Genomic DNA, 25874 nt, shown 5'->3' with positions numbered 1-25874 from the left:
AGTGGCTCACACCTGTAATCCTAGCTACTCAGGAAGTTGAGAGCTGAGGATTGTGGTTTGAAGCCAGCCTGGGCAGGAGAGTCTGTGAGACTCTTATCTTCAATAAACTATTCAGAAAAAGCCAGAAGAGGTACTATGGTTCAAGTGGTAAAGCACTAGCCTTGAGCAAAAAGAAGCTGAGGGACAGAGCCCAGGCCTGGGGTTCAAGCCCCAGGACGAGCAAAAAAAAAAAAAAAAAAAATGAATGGTCTCACAAGGAAATAGCTAAAAGTGGACCAATGGTTTTTGTAAGTATTATCTTTTATTTAAATTATCACTATATGATCAGGACTCCAGCTCCATATTCATCCACTTTCCCCTAATTTCACTTAAGAACAAGTAGGGGAAATAAAATTAATAAAGTTTTAATCATTCCAGTTAAAGGAAATGACCATGAATTCAGACTGGAGTCATCTAAATGACTACTCTCAGACTGGGGACACAGCAGTTGCCTAGCACGGGTAAAGCCCCAAGTTCAATCTCAAGCACAAAGGGTGGGAGTGCAGGGAGTATAGTGGGAATGTAAAGTCATAAATAATGACTACTCTTTTCTTTTGCAAAGTGTAAAGTATTTCTTTTGCAAAGTGTAAAGTATTTCAACCTTTCAATCACTAACATTTCACAATCATATTATTTTACGTAGGCACTTTTGGGTAGAGGGGATAAGAAAGAGAAATAGAGGGGGAAAACATAACTAAAACACATTATGTGTAAGTATTGTGGGGGCGGGTAAGCTGTTTTCTCACTTTGGTCAACTTAACATTTACCAAGCACCTAACTAGACACAGGCCAACAAAAGAATAAGAAATTCTTAATCCTTGGAGATGACAAAAAATATGAGGTATTTATACCAGGGCAATATAGGTGGGCTTGGAAAAGGGTTTCTTGAGACTTTCATCTTAGGAAGATCACTTTACAAGCAGTGGGCATGATCAGAGAAATGAGAGGTAATTTCCAGGACCACTATTAAAGCAGTCCAGATAAGGGATAGTGAGCAGAGGTACTACAATATTAAGGGGAAAAAAAACAGAGTAACTTGCATATAAAAGCTTTTCCTCTACAGTGAGGTACCAGTGACTCATGCCTATAATACTAGCTACTTAAGAGTCTGAGACCTGGAAGACAGTGGTTTGAAGCCAGCCCAGGGAAAAAAAGTCTACAAGATTCCATCTCCAAATTAATCAGCAAAAAGGAGAAGCCTGGAAGATAGCTCAAGTGGTAGAGTACTGACTGAGTGAACATGAGGCTCTGAGTTTAAACTTCAGTATTATAAAAAATAATAATAGGGGCTGGGAAGGTGGCTCAATGGTAGAGTGCTTGCTTCATATGCATGAGGCCCTGGGTTCAATTCCTCAGCACCACATAAGCAGAAAAAGCTGGAAGTGGTGCTGTGGCTCAAGTGGTAGAGCGCTAACCTTAAGCTGAAGAGTTGAAGGACAGTGCCCAGGCCCAGAGTTCAGGCCCCATCACTGGCAAAAAAATTAAAAAATAAAAAATAAAACAGCCCAGAAAGGAAAGTCTTTGAGACTCTATCTCCACTAAACTACACAAAATAAAAAAATAAATTTTTAAAAAAATCTGGAAGAACTGTAGCTTAAGTGGTAGAACACTAGCCTCGAACAAAAAAAGCAGCTCAGGAACAGTGTCTAGGCCCTGTGTTCAAGCCCTAGAACTGGCACCAAAAAAAAATTATTTTTTTAACTCAAGGTAGCCAGATAGAATGGCACATGTCTGTAATCCTAGCTACTTCTGGGAGGATGGCAGTTTTGAAGCCAGCCAGGGTAGAAAAGTTGGAGACTCCTTTTCAACTGAGAGTTGGGCTCAGTGATACACAATTCTATCTGTGATAGAAAGTCTAACACAGAAAATGTCCAAATGTGCACCCTGACAGGAAGCAATGCCCTATCTCAAAAAATAATCAGAAAAAAAATAGGGCTGGAGTTGTGGTTCAGCACTGAGTGCTTGTCTTGTAAATTCAAACCCCAGCGCCATACCTACACACACCTACAACTAAACACACATACATACACACATACACACACTAAATTTACTCAATAAAATCTCTGATAATTGTTTTCCTCTTTGCTCACCTTCATGGTTCACGGAAAGGCAAGAATTCATAGGACAGAATCAACATTTTAAAAAAAGGTTTGATAAAGTCACAGTTTACCTCTAAGGGAATAGCTAGAATATCGAAGTAGATCAAGTAAGTGAAAGGTCAAAGGTAAGAGACAAGTAGAAAGAATCAAAGGAAGCAAGGAACCCAACATACAAATTATATTTACTTACAGGATCAACAAAGTCCATATTGAGTCCATAACAAAGCTTCTGAATTCGAGATGTAATTTTATCAAACATAACTCGCTCTTGGCGGCCATCTGAAAAATCAAACCAGAGAGTTCATGCTAGCACCAATTAAGAGGGCATGGTCAAAGAGTCAAAAGTGAGGGAGAGGTGTGGCTCAGCAATATACTGTCTGTTTGGCAAGCTTAAGTCCCTGGTTCAAACCAAAATGCTGCCAAAAAAGAATCAAATGTAACTAACCAGTATGTGAACGTTTGAATTGACCAACATAAAAGATTCATACTTCCATGAGCTGGTAGCTCATACCTGTAATCCTAGCTATTCAGGAAGCTGAGATCTGATGATCTTGGTTCAAAGCCAGTCTAGGCAGGAAAGTCTGTGAGACTTTTATCTCCAATTAACCTCCAGAAAACCAGAAGGAGTGCTGTGGCTCAAATGGTAGAGAGCTAGCCTTGAGCTGAAATGCTGGGGGACAGCGCCGAGGCCCAGAGTTCAAGACCCACAACTGACCATAAAAAAAAAAAAGATTCATACTACCAACAGAGATTGTTTTCTCTTTTTTAATGTCATCTTCAAAAAGCAGATTCTGTACTGAAAGCCTTACCTTCTCAAATGATGTTCTGCCTTGATCCTCATCTACTGCTCTATAAAGCAGCCAGAATTATCCTTTAAAGCTTAAGTCAAAATCATATTTTTACCTCCCTCAAAGACCCTAAAGATAGCATCTCATCTCCTTCAAAATAAAAGTCCAAATCATTAAAACAGTCCAAAAAATCCTATCCTGTCCTATGTCTTATCCTGTCCTATCCTGTCCTATGTCTGTCCAACCTCATCTCCCCCGTCCTTCCCTACTCTACCTTGGTAACCCTATCATCATGCTTTCTACACCTCCTCTAGATCTTTATTCCCTGTCATATGGTCAACTAGGTTTTCCCTGATAGTTCTGTTTAAATTGCAGTACCACATATATAGCCTAACTCTTCCTACCCTTTGTTTTCCCTCTATGATTTATTTTCCCCATACCACTTATTACCATGGTATACTATTCATGTTTCTAATTTGCTTATTGCAGCTCCTCCTACTCATTCAAATTAAACAAAATTTCTAAAAGGATGAAGATTTTTACACTTTCTTGCCAATGTATTCTCCAATGCCCAAGCAAGAGACCAAGGCCTAGTATGTAATAAGCACTCAAATATTATTGAGTCTAAATGATTCCTAAACCTGTCACAATTTTAATACCTTCATAGTAAATCTGGCTTGCATACCCTCCTAGGGTAATATACTTCATATTATGCAAAGAAGAACCTTTCGTTTATAATTCAAGACAAATTTCCAGAGGCAATCTATTAATTTTAACATGCTGAGGATATGGTAAGTCAATATATGTAGACTTTATCTAGTTAGTCCTTCCATAACTTTGAACTTAGATCACCTTCCTCTCTGTCCTTTCAAACAACAGGTGTCACTATTCTTGGTTGGAATAGTAGATATACCCCAGTACCACATAGCCTTAAGCCTTCCTTAAAAGGCTACTACATAATCAGTTTTGTTTACTTTATCTACACTTTCGTTATACCAATTTTATTTATTTAAAAAAAACTTTGTGTCAGTCTTGGGGCTTGAACTCATAGCCTGAGTGCTGTCCCTAAGCTTCTTTTAAAGCTAGCACTCTACCTACAACTTGCTTCACTTCCAGCTATTTTGGTAGTTAGTTGGAATTAAGAGTCTCACGGACTTCCCTGCCCAGGCTGCCTATGAACTGCAAGCCTCAGATTTTAGTCTCCTGAGTAGCTAGGACTACAGGTATGAACCACTGGCACCCAACATAACAACTTTCGTGTATGTAATGTTTTTGTCAACTTGATTGCATTGAGAGAAGCACACTTCTGTGTGTGTGAGAGAGGATTTTCTGAGAGAATTAAGCAGGGAAGAAGGAGGTAGCCTGCTAGTACAAGCATTCTTGTTCTGCTTCCTAGACACCATGGAGTGAGCTGTTCTGCTTTATTATATTTTACTTGTTCATGTTTCTCAGTTAAAATCTCTGGAAGCAACAATAATACCTGCCAACTCACCACTATAATCAAAGTGCCCAGCATAGTATCCAGTAGTTATAATACAGTGGGCTATAGAACAAATTAAAAGGAAGGGAAGACAGGATAAGGAATAAGTCACAGATGTAAAGATACAAGTTTATAAACTTGTTTCAGATTTATGTAGGTGTGTGTATACGTATATACATATATATGTATACATATATACACATACATATATATTATACATGTATTTATAATCTATTTCTTATTCGGGTTACAATCCAAAGTTTTAGAAACACAACAGTAAATTCCAAAGCACTGGTTACAATTCAATCAGTTACTTTTACTATTTATTACAAATGGCTCTCAACTTTTTTTTTTTTTTGCAGGTACTGGGGTTTGAACTCAAGGCCTGCACACACTGTCCCTGAGTGCTTTTGCTCATGGCTAGAGCTCTACTGCTTGGGCAACAAACAGTTCAACTTCCAACTTTCTGGTGATTATTTGGAGATAAGACTTTCATAGACTTTCCAGACCGGGCTGGCTCTGAAAAACAATACTCAGATCTCAGCCTCCTAAGTAGCTAGGATTATATGCATGAGCCATTGGTAGCCTGTGTGTGTGTGTGTGTGTGTGTGTGTGTGTGTGTGTGTGTGTGTGTGTGTGTGTGTGTATGTGTGTGTGTGTGTGTGTGTGTGTGTGTGTGTGTCTGTGCTCTGAAAAACAATACTCAGATCTCAGCCTCCTAAGTAGCTAGGATTATATGCATGAGCCATTGGCAGCCAGTGTGTGTGTGTGTGTGTGTGTGTGTGTGTGTGTGTGTGTGTGTGTGTGTGTGTGTGTGTGTGTGTGTGTGTGTGTGTGTGTGTGTGTGTGTGTGTGTGTGTGTGTGTGTGTGTGTGTGTGTGTGTGTGTGTGTGTGTGTGTGTGTGTGTGTGTGTGTGTGTGTGTGTGTGTGCCTGTGCGTGTGTATTTCCCACTAGGAAAAATAACTCAAGATAACAAATAATGAAAAACTTATCTACTATTCCCTTCCTTTATCTAACAACTTTCTATGGATTATTTCTAAATCCCTAAGAACTTTAAGTTCTTGTGAAGATGGAGCTGCTTTCTCTATTATCTTCATAGTGTTCAGCAAAGTATTAGCCCACTAAGTAAATCGTTGCTTTTTCTTCTGAGTAATTTATATTAAAATAAATAAAAAAACCTTGCCAGACTGGGGAAGAGTGAGGGAAGGGGTGACATTGTCCAAAAAGAAATTTACTCTTTTCCTGACTCATGTAACTGTAACCTCTCTGTACATCACCTTTATAATAACAACAACAAAAACTTAAAAACAAAACAAAACTCCTCAGGCACTGGTAGTTCATGCCTGTAATCCTAGCTGATCTGATGATCACAGTTCAAAGCCAGCCTGGGCAAGTCCATAAGACTCTTACTCTTAATAAACAACCACCACTCCTCCTCCCCGCCCCCCAAAAAACCAGCAAGTGGCCACAGCTTTTTGCCTTGAGCAAAGAGCAGGTCAGAGACAATGTCTAGGCCCCAAGTTTAAGCCCCTGGACTGGCAAAAACAAAAAAATAATAATAATGAAAAACCTCAATAGTCTTGCTATTTCACTGGCATATGAAAGTAGGAGAAAACAACAGCAGGAAAAAAAGAAAAACATTATGTACATTTAAAAAGAAAAAAATCCAACAAGGGCTGGGAAGGCAAAGCGCTTGCCTTGCATTTATGAGGCCCTGGGTTCGATTCCTCAGCAAAAAGAAGAGAAAAAAGCCAGAAGTGGCGCTGTGGCTCAAGTGGTAGAGCGCTAGCCTTGAGCTGCAGAGCTGAGGGACAGCGCCCAGGCCGAGTTCAGGCCCCACAACTGGACCCCCCCCCAAAAAAAAAATCCAACAAAAATCTTAATACACTTTGAATATTAACAAGTTCAGTGGCAGAATCTAGAACAAGAGCCATCTGGATCAAATTATGTTCTATAAGATCAAAGACATGATCCCCAAATAGTAGGGCACCCACCTGGCAAGTGCAAGGCCCTGGGTTTAAACTCTCCAGTACCACCAAAGCAAAAAGAAACCGAAGGAATGAGAATCAAAATTAATCCTGCTTACTGTAGATAGCACTTTTTATGTTAGTTATTCTAAAGTTGACTTAAATGGTTTAAAATCCAACACAGGTTTACCTAGTCCAATAATCCATTCAGTCATTAAGGATTTACTAAATTACTATATTTTTGAAATACCTTTGTTTTGGAGGGCTTTTTTGTTTTTTGGTGCCAGTCCTGGGCCTTGAACTCAGGGCCTAGGTGCTGTCCTTAAGCATTTTTGTTCAAGACTAGCACTCTATCACCTGAACCACAGCTACATTTCCAGCTTTTTTGGTGGTTAATTGGAGATAAATTTTGAGGACTTTCCTGTCTGAGCTAGCTTTGTACCTTAACCCCTGATCTCAGTCTCCTGAGTGGCTAGGATTATAGGCATGAGCTACCAGTGTCTGGCTTAAACTTCATTTTTACAAAAGAAAGTAGTTACAACTCTTGTTTCTGCTTGTCTCATGTGACTCTGTTCTAATTATGTGTTGTTCTAAATATGTTGTTTTTTCCAACTTATTCCCAAGGAAGGGACTGTTTGTTCTTATAAACTGCTAGCAAAGGGCTGGACACAAACTTAATGAGAAACTGCTGAATATGAGTACAAGTCCCCCACCCAGTCAAAACCCTTGGCCATGGCCTTTTTTTTTTTGTCGGTCGTGAGCCTTGAACTCTGGGCCTGAGCACTGTCCCTCAGCTCTTCAGCTCAAAGTGAGCACTCTACCACTTGAGCCACAGTGCCACTTCCTGTTTTCTGGTGGTTTATTGGAGATAAGAGTCTCATGGACTTTCCTGCCCAGGCTGGCTTTGAACCACTCAGCCTCCTGAGTAGCATGGCCTCCTTTTTTTTACTGGATTTTTTTTGGGGGGGGGGGGGGCGGTCCGATCGTGGGGCCTGAACTCTGGGCCTGGGCACTGTCCCTCAGCTCTTCAGCTCAAGGCTAGCACTCTACCACTTGAGCCACAGCGCCACTTCTGGCTTTTTTCTTTTTGCGTATGTGGTGCTGAGGAATCGAACCCAGCAAGCACTCTACCACTGAGCCACCTTCCCAGCCCCTGGCCTCCTTTTTTTTGACCCAGTCTTCCCATGAGAAAGGAAAACAGTGCCTGTCACACAGGCTCTTCTCTGGGGCTATGACTGGGGTTGAAAGACAATACAATCTGGTTCAAAGAGCAAACTCCGGAATGCCGTTTGTGTCTGGGATGTTCTTTTCACCCCCAAAAGCTGACCAGGAAAAGTAACAGGTGCCTATTTTGGGCCCCAGAGTCCTGTCTTTCCTGGTTTCCTGTTGTGCCTAGCACTGGTTACCAAGCTCACAATTAATTTTCAAACAACTCAGTCCTCACTCTGAGATCCCACCCTGGCCTCCCCAGCGCCTAGCTGAAGGGCTTTGGGTCAGTCACCCTTCCCTGAGCTCGTTTCTTCACTCGTGAGGTGGAGCTAACGACCTTTTCCCAGGGTTGTGGTAGGGAATCACCCTGCACCTTGAAACCACTCGATACAGGGCAGTGATTATGGTGAACGACAGCATAATGACAAAGACGAGAGTGCGCGTACTGAAGGCCTGGAGAAAGGAGAGAGGCTGACTGCGGAGGCCGAGATGGTTGACAGGGCGGGAAGGCAGGGCGGGAAGGCAGGGCGGGAAGCGGCAGAGGCCGGCCGGCCGGCCGGTGGGCGGACGAGGGTACCAGCTCCGGCCTCAGCCACCCACAGCCCCCTCCTCCATCTCTCCTCACCCACCCAACCCACCTTCCCGGACCCCTCACCTCGCTTGATTACATGCATCGCCGCTAGTGGCTGAGGCGCTAATTCCAGGCGGAGCTGCAGCTGCGAGGCGCCGGCACGACCGAGACGGAGGCCGAGAGGGAAGGCTCGGACTTGCAGCAGGGTTCACAGGCCTAAGGGTCCGGAATCGGGGTGCAGACCGCACTCTCTCCGCCCGAGCAGAGGCGCGACAATCCGAATTCCTTCCCGCTCCCGCCACCCGTGACGCACAAAACGGGGCGACGGAGCTCGAGTGACGCGACTAGACGCTGCCCACGCCCGGAGCCGAATAGGCAAAAGTTAGCGTCACTCTGCGGCCGCCATGTTGAGTGTGGGCAAGACCCCGGAAACCGCGCCTCTCGCTCTCTGGATGCGCGCAGGCAGGCTGGCGGGCACGTTTTTCTCCCGCCGCCATGTTTGATGTGGGCAAAGCTGAATCCGCCGGGTACCCTGGTGGAACTTGCCAGCTCTGTCCTGGCCCTTCCTGCCTGGGACTCCTGCCTGAAGTCCTACGGGGCAAGGATTTTTGAATTCACAATGAAGTCAACCGTCCAGAACACTTTTTCTTGTTTTGATTGATGCATTTTCATGAGCTTTGGATGTGAGCTCTACTCTAGGACCCACGGGCCAAGGCAGCTCAGCCGAGTGCGTTTAGGTTGGCCAGAATCCTGGCTCTCCAGAGTGGGAGAAAGGCCAAAGTGGGCCAATGGTGTTTTGATTTTATCCTTAGAGACCTGGGAGATTTTTAAGTAGGGACATAATCTTTTTGCCTTTTCTCCAGTAGTTGGATAATAGGTTCTCAGACCTAAAAAGCACCGACTCCTCAATTGAGTCTACAAGTTAAATAAGAGTAAGACTGGCATCTTGTAGGCAAAAACTTGTATTTATCACAGAATTGAAAGAAATATAAGGGGAGGGGGGCGTGAAGATGTTGAAGGGGTGACACAGGTGACACAGATCAAGATGTATTGTACACATAATCTGGTTTAAGTGGCAAAAAAAAATTCAAACATAACTTAAAATTAAGTAAAGAATATGGGAAAAGGTAGGTTGGGAAGGGTAGGTGGGAATGTTGAAAGGGGTAACACTGATCAGGATGCACTATATTCATAAACTTCTTCAGTGAAGGGCAACTCCTTTGTACAACTACAAGATACTAAAAATTTTTAAGCTATTTTCTCTCCCTAAAAAAAAAAAAAAAAGTACTAGCATCATTGCCTTCATTTCACATGCATGCTCACTCAATCACTCAGAGAGTATCCAAAAAATAGAAGATTCCTATCTAATCTCCCAAGTGGGCACAGGGGATTTCTGACTCTGTGCAAATCTCTCATTCCAAGATTCCTATAGCACCATCAACAGGAAGTAACTAATAAAGAAAATGACCATAACACCTTCCTCCTTATCCCCTCCCATCCCTAATGGGATAATTAGTGGGTATTTGGAGGAGAACATAATCACTAAGTCCATTTCTTCCCTCTCTGGCTGTGTTTTCCCCCTGAGCCTTGGATTCTGAGGATAAAAGGACTAGTTGATAATATGCATGACAGGAAATCAAAACTACTCTCAATCCCCAAGCAACAGTGAACCTCTCAGGGCACATCAATCCCCAAATGAGGCAGTCACCTATAATGGTGATGCTGCACCTGGAGAAAAAGCAGTAATCCCATAGTAAGTGAATTGTCTGAGCAAGCAATAAGGACTTTTTCCAACCATTTTGCAGGACCAGAACTAAGGATCAACCTTATCACACTATGAACAAGAAAGGTTTGCCAGGCACCAGTGGCTCACGCTTGTAATCCAAGCTACTCAGGAGGCTGAGATCTGAGGATTGCAGTTCAAAGCCAGCCCAGGCAGGAAAGTATGTGAGACTCTTATCTCCAATAAACCACCAGAAAACCAGAAGTGGTGCTGTGGCTCAAGTGATAGAACAGTAGGCTTGAGCTGAAGAGCACAGGGACACTGTTCAGGTCCAGAATTCAAGTCCCAGGACCAACCAAAAAAAAAAAAAAAGGTTAATTATTCAAACTTCTTGCCCCCCTCTCCCCAATCTTTACTTAAACCTAAAGATGGGCCGAGGGATGGGGGGAGGGCATGATTCAAGCAGTAGAGGGCCTTCAAGTGTAAGTTCAAATCCCAGACTAACACACACACACACACACACAAAACCATACCTAAATTTTATAGCACTACCTCATCCCAAAGCTAAGCTAAAATGTTTAGTTTTCTTCTCAGCATATCTATGCTGAATAAATCATTTCCTGCCTTTTTACCTTAACTTCTGTTTGTTTTCTTTGGGGTAACTGACATGTTGGAACTCCCTAAATCAGGTCTCTGACCTAAGACTCCAGTTGTGGATGATTGTAGGAATAGGGTCTGAGACAAGGCGGCTATTGCCTTGTGGAGGTTAGAATTGGTGTCTAAATGTGGATAAGAACAGATGAGAGTTTTAACATGCAAGGCTGATTGAAAGCTTCTGGTCTTAGCTACACAAACTTACCTTTATTAAATTTTTTCTATGGCATCTTTCCCCCCAAAACCTTTTACAACTTTAACTGGTGCCTTGATGTTCTCCAGATGCTGCTCAAGATCCCTGTAAAGTCATTCATTCCAAGTCACAGGAAGTCATAAATAACCCCATAGACTCAAGATGACCCAGAAACAGGATTGTCAAAATTAGGAAATAAAATTGTGTCACGAATATTGTATAAGGCATAATTTTAATTAAAAACTTACTTATCTGCAGTTCAAATTTACCTAGGCAGTCTTTAACTTTACCCAGAGAGCTCTTAGGCTTATGCACTGGAGTTTCATTTTCCCATGTCAGAACAACAATCTCTCCTTCATCTAGTCTTGTAAGCCACAGAGAACACACAAGACACAAAGACAGACAAAGACAATAGAGGCTAAAATCTCCTACATGCTTTATTGGACTTCAAAGAGTCTTATGAAATAACACGGAAAAACCCAAGTGAGGGTGTCCAGTGGGCACAAGGCAGTCTGAAGCCTGGCACCCTCCTAAGACCAGTCCCAGTTGTACCCACAATAGGGTTCAGCATGGCAGAGTGGGGCAGAGGAAAAATACCTTTACAGCCATAGCAAAAATAGGTAAAGGAGAGAGTTGTCTAGAAGATGAGAAGGGTAGAGGGAAGTGGTCATACAGCAGCTTTCATATATACCATCTTCCTTCACCACCTCTTTTCCAAACCAGTTGTGTCCTTTTTGAGCCTCTGGCCCAGACTACGTGTACACGAAAATCAGGGGAATCTGACAAGGGGAGTACACTGTGCAGGCACTTGGGAAATTCAGGAGATTTCCTTTTGTTCACGTTTAAACTTGTATCTTTTGGTTCAAATACAACAACATTCTTGCCAAACGACTCCAGGGTTTCACAAGAGCCCTGAGTCATGACTGGTGGCTCACACAGCCAGGGGAGCCAATTGTCCTGAGCTCCAGGAGTATTGATGCTTTGGGTTGCTTTGGGGCAGCACCTCATAGAGACTAATGCTCCTGCAGTATGGAGTAAAAGGGGCAAGAAAAAGGCAGGTGTGGGCAGGATAAGAGAGGAGAGGTGAGGGCCTTATAGGCCACAGCTTTGGCATCCATTTATCCTCTAAGCGAGGTCTCTCCCAATCCATCCCAAACCTAGCCTCACTTTAAGCTCTGGTGGCTTGTTCCTGGAAATTGGTTTCACTATCCACCTTCCCGCCCCCCCCCCAAACTACTGGAGGCCAGGATGAGGTTCTCTCCAGCCCACTACATTCCCAAAGAACAAACTCCTAAGAGTAAACCTTTGGCCCATCTGTGGCAAACAGAATGATTGCAGGTGGGATGAACATATCTGAGGTATAAGCAGGTGTCAGAAGTTACTCCTCCTTTTTCCCCACAATTGCTACAGGAAGTTGGGGAGTGGTGGGAGGGAGGAGCATAAAATCAGGAGACAGAAACAAAACAAACAAAAGAAAAATCAAACCTCAAACTGGGACAGCAGAGACAGAAGCTGCACCCCAGAGGTGGAGCTGGAAGTTGAGGGAACAGCAACTAAGACATGCACTGAAGTGGAGAGGGAGTGGCAGCAGCAGCCCGTGGTTGAGAGGGAAGCAGGGCAAGCAGGCCATGGTGGTCAGTTAATAAATAATGATGAAGGACCCAAGGGTGAGGGAGGTGGGTATGTACAGTGCCCAAGCCTCTGGGCCAGCCCTCTAGTCTGGTCTAGGGGCCAGATATCTTGAACAAAGGGAAGGACAGGGAGGCAGAAGACCCAGGGAAGGAAAAGCTGTCTCACCACTGTCACCCCTATTTGTCTACTTCTTAAGAGGCTTCTTAAAGATTTTGAGGGTTAACTTCTTCCTGCCTGGGCTGGAGTCAGTCTCCTCACCAATAGAACCATTATCCTCCTCAGCCATGGCCTTCTTGCCAGCCAAGTGAGGAATGCGTGTGTTTCGGTTGGCCTGCAGGGCTCTGCTGTCCCCAACTGGAGATGGTGTGTCTGGGTCTGGGGAACTGGGGCTATGAGAACGGGAGGAATCCAAAGGTGGGGAGCCACCAGGTGGAGCTGAGGGGCTCAGCTCCATCAGGCTGTGGGCTTTGTCCAGCCCATGGTTCAGTGCCAGTAATGCTTTCTTGGCCACAGCGGGGCTGTCAGGCACTTTCTCTACCAGAGATCCTGGATGGACCCCCTCAGTCAGCCGCTGGCTGCCATTGGAAGTCGTGGCATTGAGAGCCTCATCTGCAGCACGGCCCATCTGAGGAGGCTTGGGGGCCACACGCTGGCGGTCACTCATGTGGAGGGAGGACTCCGAATCGGAATGGGTCAAATCCCTGCAAGACATAGGGCAGAAAGGAAGAAAAGGGACGTGTACAGGATAGGAAGAAGAGGAAGGGCAAAGAGGAGAGAGAAACAGGCATGTGCAGGATAGTAAGAAGGGAAAGGGCAAAGAGGAGAGGAAAACAATGTGAGAAGACATAAACAGGAAAGAGAAACAGGATGAGTAGGCAGATGAAAGATAGAGTATGAGTAATGAAAGTTGAGTACAGGTTTACAGAGGAGAATAGAGAGAATGGGGATAGATTGGAGAGATATAAGGAGAGAAAGCATAAAACATGAAGGAAGAAAAACAAAAAGGTAAGCAAGCAGGTAGCAATAAGAAAGACCAAGAGGAGAAATAAGGGGAAAGTGATGGGAAGAGAAGAGATAGATAAAAAGGAAACAAAAACAAATGTCATTATACCATAATCTGTCAAGCAAAAGGGTTTGCAATATCTGGGCCCCAAACCTGCTCAATACCTAAATTAGTGCAATTGTAGGCTTAAATTCTACAGTCAATATCCTCAGTAAGATCTCTGCCTCCCATAGCTGACTAGGTTTCTTAAAACACAAACTTAAGGTAACATAGAAACTGCATGCTGCTCTAAGTCACCATTTTCCATGCCTTCCTCCCCCACTTATCCCTGTCACACCCTGGGACATGTTCACTCTGGGCCAGGCTCCAAGGAACAGGGCACATGCAGTCAGCGAGCCTGAGCCAGGCTGGGAGATTAGAACAGCCTTGCAAACATCCCTCACCCACTCCAAAGGCCAAGATGCTGCTTCATCCTACTCTTTCACATGATTTAAAGATCACAGAGAAATGTGAGAGTGTAAACCAGAGTCCAGGGTGGCATCAGGATGTTGGCCTTTGGGATTGAGATGAGGGGTAGGGTTCAGAAGACCTCTAGGCTTTTTTCTGTGTGATCTTAGACAAATTATCTATCTTTGCGGGTCCTTGATTTTGGCCTAATATAGACAATACCAGTTCAGTTACATTCCAGGACAATTTGGAGGTTTAGAATATGAAATACCACTCACAAGAGGCTTTCTTTGCAAAGCTAAGTTTTGAGGACCTGCCATCACAAACTGGACATGCACACAAAGAGCTACTCCAGGAATCTGAGACCCTTTAGGGGGCTAGCTCTTCCTAGGAAGATCATAAACCAGTTCCAGATGTCATTGATCCTGCCTCTACAGACAAAAGAAGGTTCCCAATCCCAAACTCTCTTTCTGTTTCCCAGAGGCTTGAGAACCACAGGAAAGGTTAAAGGAAATGTCTAAATATCTGAGTCAGGCAGCAAAAAGTCATGAGTGGAAGAGGAGAGCACCACAAAATCCAGAAAGAGGGAGGGCAAGTGTCAGAAGTTAAGGAAAAAGAGAGATTTCTAGAAAGGACAGGCAAAAGCAGGGGGCGGCGGGGGGGGGGGGGGGGGTTGGCTGATAGCTATTGTAGGTTTAATTCTCAGGAAAACTAACTTAAGCTGCCATCCATGTTCCAGTGAGCATGTCCTGGACCCACGATAGCAGAGAACAATTCTGGCTATAGTTTCCATGCCACAAATACTGTTTTAACCACAGAAGCTAATGTTTACAAATATTCAGTCTTAAATTTGGTTCCATATTCTGACATTGGCCCTTGTTTCTATCCAAATGTGTCCTTGTTTCTGTAAGCTCCATGTCTATCCTTGACATATTCTGCCTTTCCACACACATGTAAAGCACTCAACAAGGTACAAAGGAAGTTTTAGGGAGCAGCACACTTAGAAAAAGTACCCTCTAAACTCAAGAGGTGAGGATCCAAAGAACTGACAGTTCAAACACTAAGGAAAAGAAACTGTCATCATTTGAATATGAAATGTTTCCAATAGACCACTTGTTGAACGTTTGTTCCCCAGCTAGCAACACAAATTTTGACTATTTTGGGAGGCCTGAGACCCAGCTGAAGGAAATAGGTAGGTCATTAGGGTCGGGTTCTTGGGAACTATATCTTGCAACCAGCATTTGTCTTTTTGTCAGTCTTTTTTTTTTGGTCAGTTGTGGGCATGAACTCTGGGCCTGGGCGCTGTCCCTCAGCTCTTCAGCTCAAGGCTAGCACTCTACCACTTGAGCCACTTCCGGCTTTTTCTGTTTATGTGGTGCTGAGGAATCAAACCCAGGGCCTCATGCATGCAAGGCAAGCGCTCTACCACTAAGCCACCTTCCCAACCCATCAGTCTCTTCTTTCACCCATCTCCCTCCCTCCTTCCCTCTCCCATCCCCCCTCCCGCCCCCGCCACTAGCTTCCTGTTCACTGAGAAATGAAGAACATCCTGTGCCAAAGACTCCCATGACTAGGATGTTCTGAGCAAGAATACAGAGCCAAGTGACCAGGGACAGAACCCTTTGAAACCATGGGTCAAAACAAATCTTCCTTTAATTTGTTTTTGTCACATAGTTGGTCACAGCAACTCAATAGTAACTAAAACAGAGGTCAAAATATTGGAGACCTCCTAGCCTTACTTCTCCTAGCCCCCAGTCCCATTTGGTCTTCATTGCCATCCACCTATGCCTGCCCTCATCAGCAAAAAGGTGAGACTTCCAAAGAAAGATACAAGTGTGGGAGGAAGCCTGAGTAGATATAGGAGGGAGAAGGCCCACTGAAGCAGGATCACCTTCCCTCCCTGAAGTGTTGAGACCCTCTGACTAGAGGTGTCCCTCCCCAAAGGCTGGACTGCTTTAGACTCCCATCCCAAGTTACTAACCTTACTAGAGAGCCTGTTTGCCTTTAGAGATGATCCTCTGGTGCATGGTGCAAAAGAAAATTAAGTAGTAAACAGGCCAAGTAGATGCAAGTTGCTTTCCACCCTTCCTCCCCACTGCCCTCAGCTTAGGTCTTGGAGCATAAGATATACAGCATCCTCTACCATCCCCACCCCTAATTCAGTCATAGTCTCCCTTTCTAGGCTTCTGGATGAAAATGAGGATGACAGTGAAGATATGTAGCTCTGCTGGGTAATAATCCTAGTGAGGACAGCCCCTTTGGGAAAGGAATAGCCCTCAAGGATAATTATCCAGAGGCTCAAGGGACAAAGCTAAAATTATGAGTGTCAGAAGGAGGCAAGAATAAAACAAAAACAAACAAACAACAACAAAGCAATGAAATCAGTAGATTACAGCCCAAAAGTCAGGACAGGGCCATAGTCATAACTTCACAGATGGAGAGGTTATTTTAGAGGAAGTAGGGGAAGCTTTTTTCCTCCCCGCAGTACTGAAGATCAAATACAGGACCATTGGCATGCTAGGCAAACAAGCTATCACTGAGTTGCCTCCCCAACCAGAGGCTTTCTGAGGGTGCCCTAAGCTTGTTCCAGACTCTAACCTTAGCTCTCACCTGCAGGGGAAATCCCTGAAGCTCTCAGAGCAGACTATGGGACAAAGTCTCTCACCAATTCTTTTCCAGTTCACTTACTGAGACCTTGTAGAAGGACAAAAATACCCAAAACTGTGTCTTCAAATGGAAAGCCAACTTCCTGTCTGTGTTCTGTTCCTAATTAGCTATGAATATTAGTGAATTATTTAACTCTAGCTTCCTACTCTACACTTCTAAACCTACCCAACTGTTCTTGTCCAAAACCCCCACACCTGATTCCCCTTTTCTATACTCCAGTTACATGAATGATACTAGATTCATTCAGTCACTCAAGTTAGAAACATGTATTATATTAGATTCTTCCCTTTCCTTCACCTCTGCGTCCATGTATTAGGTTAATTATTTTCTTTCTATCCCAGGATCATAGTACTTCCCCTACAATTGTATGATAAATTCTAGATTCTTGTAATCTCCTTCCTATACACTGCCTATAAAATTTTATTTCTAAAATGTAAGTAGGATCAGTATACTTTCTTTCAGAAACTCTTTTGTAGTTCTCTATCTCCTAAAACAATAGACTTTCTGAGCCTATCATTCTAGTTTCATCTACTTCTTCTTCCCACTAACACATATCCAATATTTTAATTGTGAATCTATTGTATCACATGCTCTTACATCTCCATGCCTCTGCACATAATGTCTCCTCTGTCTAAAACACTTTCTCTTTTCCCTGTATAAGATGTTAGCACAAATGTCATCTCATTGGTGAAGCATTCCACCCAGGTACACACTGTTAGTTACTCCTCCTCCCTCAACACCCACATAGCACTTATCAAATTTTTACATAATTATTTATGTACCTCTCCCAGACCAAACTGAAGTTTGTGATGACTATGATTGTATCTTATCATCTATGAACTCCTATGCCCAGAAGAACCTGGCACAGAGTAAACATCAACAAACGTTTGTTGAAGGAATAAAGGAAGTGAGGACCCCATGAAGATAACCGATATAAAGTACATAGTTTAGGCAAAAGTGCTATAGGATTATGAAGGAAGAGTTAGATACTCATTTTTAGAGTCAGCAAACCCCAGACAGAGACGGGGAGAAAGGTATGAGAAATTAAGCTGACCTTAAAAAGGAGTTCCAGAGATGGTAAAGGAAACATCAAGAAAATCCCCCACAATACACACCCAGAGGTAACCAAGCAGCAGCCAGCAGGCAGAGGCCAAGGGAAAAGCAATGGAAAGGAAAGGAATGGAAGGGGAAAAGAAAAGAGAGACAGATGATACCCCAAGCTTTCTGAATGCCCAGGCATCACAGCGGTGCTGTCAGAAGGGGATGGGTCAGGGTAGGGATCCATCTGGAGGAAATAGGAAGTGCTGTGGTGGTAATAAACAGGGTGGACATGGACGGTGGTGGTAGTGGTGGTAGTGGTGGTGGTGGTGGTGGAGGTGGTGGTGGTAGAAGAGGAACAGGAAGAAGAAGTAGAGGCAGGTGGAGAACTGGTCCCGTGGCCTTCAGAACTGAAAGACTGTCCGGATGAAAGGCTGCGCATTCGCCGCAGAGATACCCGGCTTGTCAAGAAGTGGCCAGCCTCGCCCTCTACCAACCTCTGAGATCCCAGGCCGTGCTGTGTCTCTGTCAGGCGCTGCCGAACACTGCTTTGCAGGCTGGGAGCTGCAAGGAAAGTAAAGAAAGGTGTGAGGAAAGGCCAACATGCTTTGGGCTGGCAGGCAAGCAACCCATAGAGAAATGGCTGATGAAGGCTTTGCTGGGCCTTTGATGCCCAATCTGGAGAAAGGGGCATCATCTCCCAGAAACCTCCCACCATGGGATGGGAAATTGAAGATGAGCTGCCTAGGGCAATTTTAATGGCAACTTCAGTGGGAAAAGACCTAAGGCCAATGTCACTATAAAGGGAGGTAGCAAGGCAGTTAGTGGGAGGACACAGGCAGGACAGGGTAGGATAGGGGACTGGGGCAAGGTCCGGGAGAGCACTAAGAACCAGCCTTTTCAGCAAAACCAACATCAGGAAGTAATTCACAACTTAGACAAGGACTTATGGTGAATATATCAATTGGATTATCATTAATAATTGTATGAAAGTTAACGTAAAAGATGGGATAAGGGAAGAATGATAACGTATCTATTTTCTGAGAGACTACAGAGATATGAGGTTAAGTGTCAGTGCCTCACGCTTGTAATACTAGCTACTCAGGAGGCTGAGTTCTGAGGATCACTGTTCAAACCCCGCCCAGTCAGGAAAGTCCATGAGACTCTTATCTCTTATGGGCAAAAGCTGGAAATGTAGCTGTGGCTCAAGTGATAAGAGTGCCAACCCTGTGCAAAAAAGCTCTGGGACAATGCTCAGGCCCTGAGTTCAAGCCCCAGGACCAGCACAAAAAAACCCTACAGAGATAGCAGTAAAAGGATTTTAAGAGCATGGGAAAATTCCTATTAAAATGTTCAGGGGAGGGGGCTGGGAAGGTGGCTCAGTGGTAGAGCGCTTGCCTTGCATGCCTGAGGCCCTGGGTTGGATTCCTCAGCACCACATAAGCAAAAAAGAAAAAAGCCGGAAGTGGCGCTGTGGCTCAAGTGGTAGAGGGCTAGCCTTGAGCTGAAGAGCTGAGGGACAGCGCCCAGGCCCAGAGTTCAGACCCCACAACCGGACCAAAAAAAAAAAAAATGTTCAGGGGAAGAAGACGTAAACAAAATTATATAGAATAGTCTTGAGCTTCAGAATGTAAAACACTAAAATTGCAAGCAAAGCCTTTTTACCTGGAACTATAATTTGAGTAGCTTATATCCTCATTTTATTACACAACTTGTACAACCCTGAAGAGTTATTCTGAGACTTCATCATCATGTATGTATCTGTCACAGGTCATGGCACTCCATAAATGATGGTCATTATCTTAAATACATTTACAACTATTTTACAGACAAAATACAGAAAGAACAGGTATTCAACTATGGTAGAACCATGGATGCCTTTCTTATCCTACTATTTACCTTTTAAATTTTCCAAATTTCCTGTAATATGCATAAAAGAATCTAGCTCCTGGACCAATTATGCCAATACAGCTCTTGGAAAATGATAACTATCATGCCCATTTGGGCACTAGGTTATTTAGAATTGTGACAGAGCAACCCCGTGGGCTCAATCTCATATCCAAGATGAAAAAAATGCAAATCTTACACCCTTCCTTCCACTGTGGTAGACAGCTATCTACTTAAAGATGAAAAGTGTAAGGTATAAGGGTGACAGAAGTCTTGGAAGGGCTCTCAGAGAGAGAGACCACAATTTTCCACTGATTGGGGTTGCAAGGCAGGGCTTCTGCAGCTAGTGGCTTTCAGGACATGAAAAGGAGACCTAAGGGGCTGGGAAGGTGGCTCAGTGGTAGAGCGCTTGCCTTGCATGCCTGAGGCCCTGGGTTCGATTCCTCAGCACCACATAAGCAAAAAGAAAAAAGCTGGAAGTGGCACTGTGGCTCAAGTGGTAGAGCGCTAGCCTTGAGCTGAAGAGCTGAGGGACAGCGCCCAGGCCCAGAGTTCAGGCCCCACAACCAGACCCTCCCCCCCCCCAAAAAAAAAAAGAAAGAAAGAAAAGGAGGCCTAAGAGGAAGAAGAAACCCATAATAGGACGGGGAAGAGGGAAAAACAAGACAGAATCAGGAAAGAAAGGGGGAAAATATTTTTTAAAAAGAGGGGTGGTTTTGCCTTCCCTCTTTTCCTCCCAGTCCTGTTGGAAGAAGGGCCATCAAGATACTGTGTAGCTGAGTTGAAGGGAAAAGCCTAAAGCCTTCCATAACCATGGATATTCTCTCTCCAGCTCTTGACCAAGTAGGCTGATTCTTCTCACCCCCGAACCCCTCCCTGTAGTTAGTAGGGAAAGTGCTGAGGGGATATAGGGAGCAGGCATGGGGTGTGACACAGGCAGGGGAAGGGGCCCATGGGTAGGAGTGTTGGTTTAGTCCCAAAAGTTGGAAAAAACAAAAGCCCCAAAGGGGCTCCTCAAACCCGGGTATTTCCAGAGGGACTGATCATCCGAGCCGGCGGATGTAGAGCAGAGAGAGCGGTCACTGGACCTACGCCCCATCAGCCAGGCAGCATCTAGGGTCAACAAGCCAGGCCAAAAGGAGAAGAAAATCTGATTTATGGAGGGCTTCAGCCTGCCCATCAATGGGCTATGAGAAAGGCAGGGAGTAGGAGGTGTTTAAGGTATTGAAAGTCCTTCCCTTCCTGGGTCACAGGAATTTTTGGATCAATAGGTCAGGGTCTGTTTTCCCATCAGTGATCCAAACCTTGTTTGGCTTTTGACTAAAAACATACAAAGAATCTGGGTATCACTGGCTCACATCTGTAATCCTAGCTACTCAGAAGACTAAGACCTGAGGATCAAGGCTCAAAGCCATCCCAGGCAGGAAAGTCCATGAGACTCTTTTCTCCAGTTAATCACCAAAAAGTAAAGCTTTGACTCAAGTGGCAAAGCACTAAGGTTGAGCAAAAAAGCTAAGGGACAGGCCCTCAGCCCTGAGTTCAAGCCCTAGTACTGGTATGTGTACACACATAAAAGATACCAGATCAAGGAGGTAAAGAGGCTTGTCTAGGGACAATGTATTATTAGAGAATGGGAATCCAGCCTTCTTTGCTCCCCCTAAAGCAGCCCTGGATTTCTGCCATCCCCACTGCACAGGTGGGAACAACAGCTTTACCTTAAGAAGACCTATTTTATTTACTTTAAAAATGAAACAAAAACTTCTCAGCTAAAGAAAATTTCAACTGGGCTGGGAAGGAGGCTCAGTGGTAGAGCACTTGCCTTGCATGCATGAGGCCCTGGGTTTGATTCCTCAGCACCACATAAGCAAAAAGAAAAAAGCTGGAAGTGGTGCTGTGGCTCACGCACTAGCCTTGAGCTGAAGAGCTGAGGGACAGCGCCCAGGCCCAGAGTTCAGGCCCCACGACTGGACCCCCCAAAAAAAATTTCAACTGTGAGCCAGTAAAGGAAAATTTCCTTAAGAATACCCACATAATGTTGTGCCTTTTGACGCTGTTCTACTCAGTCCACATCACTTTCAGGGAAAAGAAGGGAGAGGAAAGACCCAGGACAGAGGATCGGTTCCAACAGTTCAGGTGGAGAGCCAGCCATGTGTGTGCAGGAGCTCTCTCCTGACCAAGAATGCCTTCAAACTTGAGGCTTTGGGGGTAGAACACTTTAAGGACATGTTGCTATAAGCATCCTCACACAAAAAGGCAGGGAGAAAAAGAGAGATATCATTCCATTCATCTACTTAAGCAATTAAAAAATAAGAAACATAAATAAAAATAAACGCAAAAAATATTCGAAATGAATGCCATTTTTACATTGTAAATAAAAATCTCAGATGAGATTATTTTTTACAAAGGTAGATAACATGAGGGGAAGGGAAAATGAACAGAAAAACAAAGAGTGAAGGAAAACATACTTAACACAACAGACCTATGAGGATACAGTATATATATAGCAAGGGAAAACCATCAAAAGGACAACTATAAAAGAAATGCCTTGATGTGTATTGTGTTTAATAACCCATGTCAGAAGTCAACTGTTTTCTTGGTTATCTGCCCCATGTGTTATTTAAACGCAGCAAAGGCCATAGACTTCTGAAGTACACATGAAAGACTACTTCCCTCATTCCTACTAATGAAAATCCCCATCTCTACCAAAGAGATCACCTACACTGCATGGACAAAGGTGATACAATCTCTTCATCCATATCATCCACATCGTCAGTCATGATGAAGTGGGCAGGGTTGGGGCGTGTACTGCCCATCCAGCTGGGGTCTATGTTGAGGGCAGCTACCAGAGAGTGGATGCCAGGATTGTTGACAATCTGGAAGCCACAGAGGATCTCAATCTGCTGCCAGCGGTGCAGGCGCTCCCTCAGTGCTGCTGTCACCTCACTCAGTGCTTGCCTGAAGATAGATGGAAAAATAACTGCAGGGGTGGACTGGGTAGGAGACCCAGAAAGAGTAAGGTCTCTTCTCAGAGAACAAGTTACAGAGATATTTGTGATACAAAATACAATAAATTCATAAACTTTTGAGCAAAGTGAGAGCTGGATCACCACTAGAGCAATAGACCAGAACTTTCAGTCCATCAGTGGAAAAACAGAATTGGGGTTAGAAGTTCTATGTACCCTCAAATTCTAATGATAGTATGAATGTTGCCCAAGTGGGTAACTTGTGCTACTTACTTAGCTGTTAGGATTTTATGATCCACATCATCCAAGGAAGAGCTGTGGGCCACATGGAAGGTGCCAAAGAGTGTGTTTCTCTTCTTTTTTATCTTCTCAGCCTGCAAAGATGAAGCCCCCCATCTTAAAAAGAGCAGGGCTTAGATGTTAGGAGAAGTGAGAAGGGCATTCTTGTGGCTGGGTCCTTCTCTCCCTAGCACAATTTAGGCTGAGGAGGAGAAAAGGAAGACAGAAAGGGAGGGATAAAGGCAGGGAGTGGCAAAGGGACTAGAGGAAACCAGAGAAGAAGTAAAAGGTTCCCCTGTCAGTACCATAGCCCCGGGAGAATCACTGTCTTCATGGCAGCCTGGGACTAGAAGAGCTTTCCCTCTGCCTGTTTCCACTTGCTTCATCTTTCCCCGGAGACAGGTGGAGGGAATATCCCTACACCCTCATTCCCTCATCTAGAAGCTTGAAGGAAGTATCAGGAGTTGCACATTAGAAAAAGAAATTGAACCCACCACCACATTATCTCTTGGCCCAAAGGGAGGGACAGAGTGGGACAGAGAAAAGGAAAAGGGACAGGGGGAAAGAAGGCAGGAGGGGAGGTCTCACCCCCTCTTTGGCCACAAGCAGCTGCTTCTCAGCATTTTGCTTCTTGATATTGTAGTACTGAACCTCCACCTCATGTGTCAGCTGCAGCCATTTCTGAAGGGCCTCTGGAGCATACCATGAGCTGTGTGATTCCAGCTCCTTCTCTGCTTTCCTCAAGGCCTCCCGAACCTATGCAGACAAGAGCATGCAAGTCTGTTTCTGATACTAAAACCCTCCCTAACACTTCTGAATGATGCTTCAGAATCCAGTTTTCATCTAGAGTGAGATAGGGTAAGGATTTTGTTTTTCCATATCTTATATGCAAGGACATAAGCTCAGAGAAGGAAGTAACCTATTCAAGGTCACATTGTCAGTTGTGTTAACCAGAACTCAAAACTAACATTTTTTTCCCACTCTAGGCACTCTTCTCTACTACATAAGTTGATTCTTACTGGGGTCTGTGTGAACCTCAAGATATCACCATGTGGCAGAAAAAGCAGTTGGTTCAAAAATCTGAAAATCTGGTTCTGGTATTTGGTTAGGTCTCAGACATTATTAATTCACTATGTGGTAGGACTTCTGCTTACGCAAATCAAAACAATCAGTAACAGTGATCTCAGGACACTGTGGGACAACTGTCATAAGAGAAATATGAAGAAATATGAAGAAATCACATCAGGGCTGGGAACGTGGCTTAGCGGTAGAGTGCTTGCCTTGTTTGCACAAAGCCCTGGGATCCATTCCTCATTACCACATAAACAGAAAAAAGCCAGAAGTAGTGCTTCAGCTCAAGTGGTAGAGTGCTAGCCTTGAGCAAAAGAAGCTCAGGGATAGTGCCCAGACCCTGAGTTCAAGCCCCAGGACTGACCAAGAAAAAAAAAAAAAAAAAGAAGAAGAAAAGAAATCACATCAAAGAGATCTCGACACTCAGTATTCAATACTCCAGAAGGGCACTGGCCTGAATGAGCCCAGTTTCCTCTAGTCCAAGTACTGTGCCTATGATTCTCTCAGTGAACAGAGCAGATAACCTTTGAAAAAGTACTCTCTATAAAATGGAAAGACAATGAGTATGCCCACATTTAACACGAGCATTGCCAACAGAAACCAAGACATGATAGGATCGACATATAACCAGAAAACTCCTCACTGACTTTCTCTATAAAGAAAACAGCTATATATATATATATTTTTGGGGGGGAGGGGTCAGTCGTGGGGCTTGAATTCTGGGCATGGGTACTTTCCCTGTGCTCTTCACCTCAAGGCAAGCGCTCTACCGCTTGAGGCACAGCACCACTTCCAGTTTTCTAGTGATTTATTGGAGATCAGAGTCTCATGGAGTTTCCTGCCCAGGCTGGCTTTGAACTGTGATCCTCAGATCTCAGCCTCCTGAGTAGCTAGGATTACAGGCATGAGCCACCGGCGCCCAGCTAAGCAAACAGTTATAAAGCACTCAGGTGTGAGAGACCTGAAAGTATATGTAGACATTAGATATACTGGATCTCCTGCTACCTCATCAAGTCCCCCCAGCAAAAGTGATTCCCAACTTCTCAAACTGGACACTAACCTTCATCTGGACAGAATCCAGGGAACAAGGATTGAGAAACAGGCTGATTATTCCCAATTTCAGCCACTGGAACATATATGTATCCTATAGTAAGCCCTATCCTCTCCATAGTGCAAACTACATCAGAAGGGTCTTAGTTAAGGACAGACACCTTTGTTTATTTGAGAGCCAATGAAAGCAGTTGGCTTGTGGCTCTTGTAAGAATAAAATGGCCCACTTCTGGTTTTATAGATTTTTAAATGAAGAATAGATACCTTAGAGACTAATAGATACCTTAGAGTCTAACAACTTATGATTAAGTTCAACACTAAAAGCAATTAAAGGAACAAGATCACTAAGGAGAAAAAAAGTAAATAGAGGAAACTTTGACTAAAAGGCACACAAAGGGGCTAGAGCACTAGGTTCAAAAATGTTGTGAGAAATAATTACAAAATAGGAGATGGAGAGACCAGAGACAGAGGACTAGAAAAACATAAATCTTGCCACATGTAAGCAACAAATGCTTAAAAGGATAGAAGACAAGAAATGGGCAAGTAAGACAACACTGGGCCTATTCTATAATATGGTTCTCAATCTTTTCACATACTAGAAATGTGGTAAAAATACTGATATCTGGGCCCTAACCTAGAAATTCTGATTTCACTGATCTGGGGTACTAACTGGGTATTAAAATGCTTCCTAGGCTTGGCACGGTGATTCACACTTGCAATACTAACACTTGGGAAGTAGAGACAAGAAGAATATGAATTGTGGACTACATAACAAGACTTTTATCTCAAAAACATAGATAGATAGACAGATAGCTCTTAGACTAAAGGTATGGCACAGTGTAGCAAGCACAAGGCCCTGAATTCAAACCCCAGTTCTTTAAAAAATTAAATTAATTAATTAATTAAGTAGTTCCCTAAGTCATTGTAACTAGTCAGACAAAGTTCATAATCACTGACATATTTTCAAGTGGTATCACCTTACTTTCACTTTCCAGGAGGATATACTATATGCCACGGTAAAAGAACACATCTGGAAGAAAGCTGTATAAATTATTAAAATTGAGTTTCCAAAAATATCAGAGAGCTGTAGAAACAATTATGACTAGACTTGT

General features: G+C 43.9%; 2 protein-coding genes across 3 annotated transcripts in view; both read right to left on the bottom strand.

Moving 5' to 3' along the window:
- The window catches only part of Rrm1 (ribonucleotide reductase catalytic subunit M1), a 43446-nt gene extending 34917 nt beyond the window's left edge, over positions 1-8529 (bottom strand). The window contains exons 1-2 of the mRNA XM_042688407.1: positions 8240-8529; positions 2329-2417 (exon numbers count right to left, since the gene is read on the bottom strand). Coding sequence (XP_042544341.1) covers positions 2329-2417; positions 8240-8258 — 108 coding nt within the window. The 5' untranslated portion in view covers positions 8259-8529. The remainder of the gene's footprint in view (positions 1-2328; positions 2418-8239) is intronic.
- A 2615-nt stretch (positions 8530-11144) lies between these two features.
- Stim1 (stromal interaction molecule 1) overlaps positions 11145-25874 on the bottom strand; it is a 184083-nt gene continuing 169353 nt past the window's right edge. The window contains exons 8-13 of one of the 2 annotated variants that reach the window (XM_042687871.1): positions 23230-23397; positions 22636-22736; positions 22119-22354; positions 20420-20512; positions 18010-18076; positions 11961-13058 (exon numbers count right to left, since the gene is read on the bottom strand). In XM_042687871.1, coding sequence (XP_042543805.1) covers positions 12542-13058; positions 18010-18076; positions 20420-20512; positions 22119-22354; positions 22636-22736; positions 23230-23397 — 1182 coding nt within the window. In that variant the 3' untranslated portion in view covers positions 11961-12541. Of the gene's footprint in view, positions 13059-18009; positions 18077-20419; positions 20513-22118; positions 22355-22635; positions 22737-23229; positions 23398-25874 lie in introns of both variants that reach the window. The other variant, XM_042687881.1, reaches the window with a different exon arrangement.

Source organism: Dipodomys spectabilis, unplaced genomic scaffold (assembly GCF_019054845.1).
Source record: "Dipodomys spectabilis isolate Male_0828 unplaced genomic scaffold, ASM1905484v1 ptg000003l, whole genome shotgun sequence".
NCBI classification, from domain to species: domain Eukaryota; kingdom Metazoa; phylum Chordata; class Mammalia; order Rodentia; family Heteromyidae; genus Dipodomys; species Dipodomys spectabilis.
The sequence above is the reverse complement of the archived record's forward strand: the minus strand, read 5'-3'. Positions and strand labels throughout refer to the sequence as shown.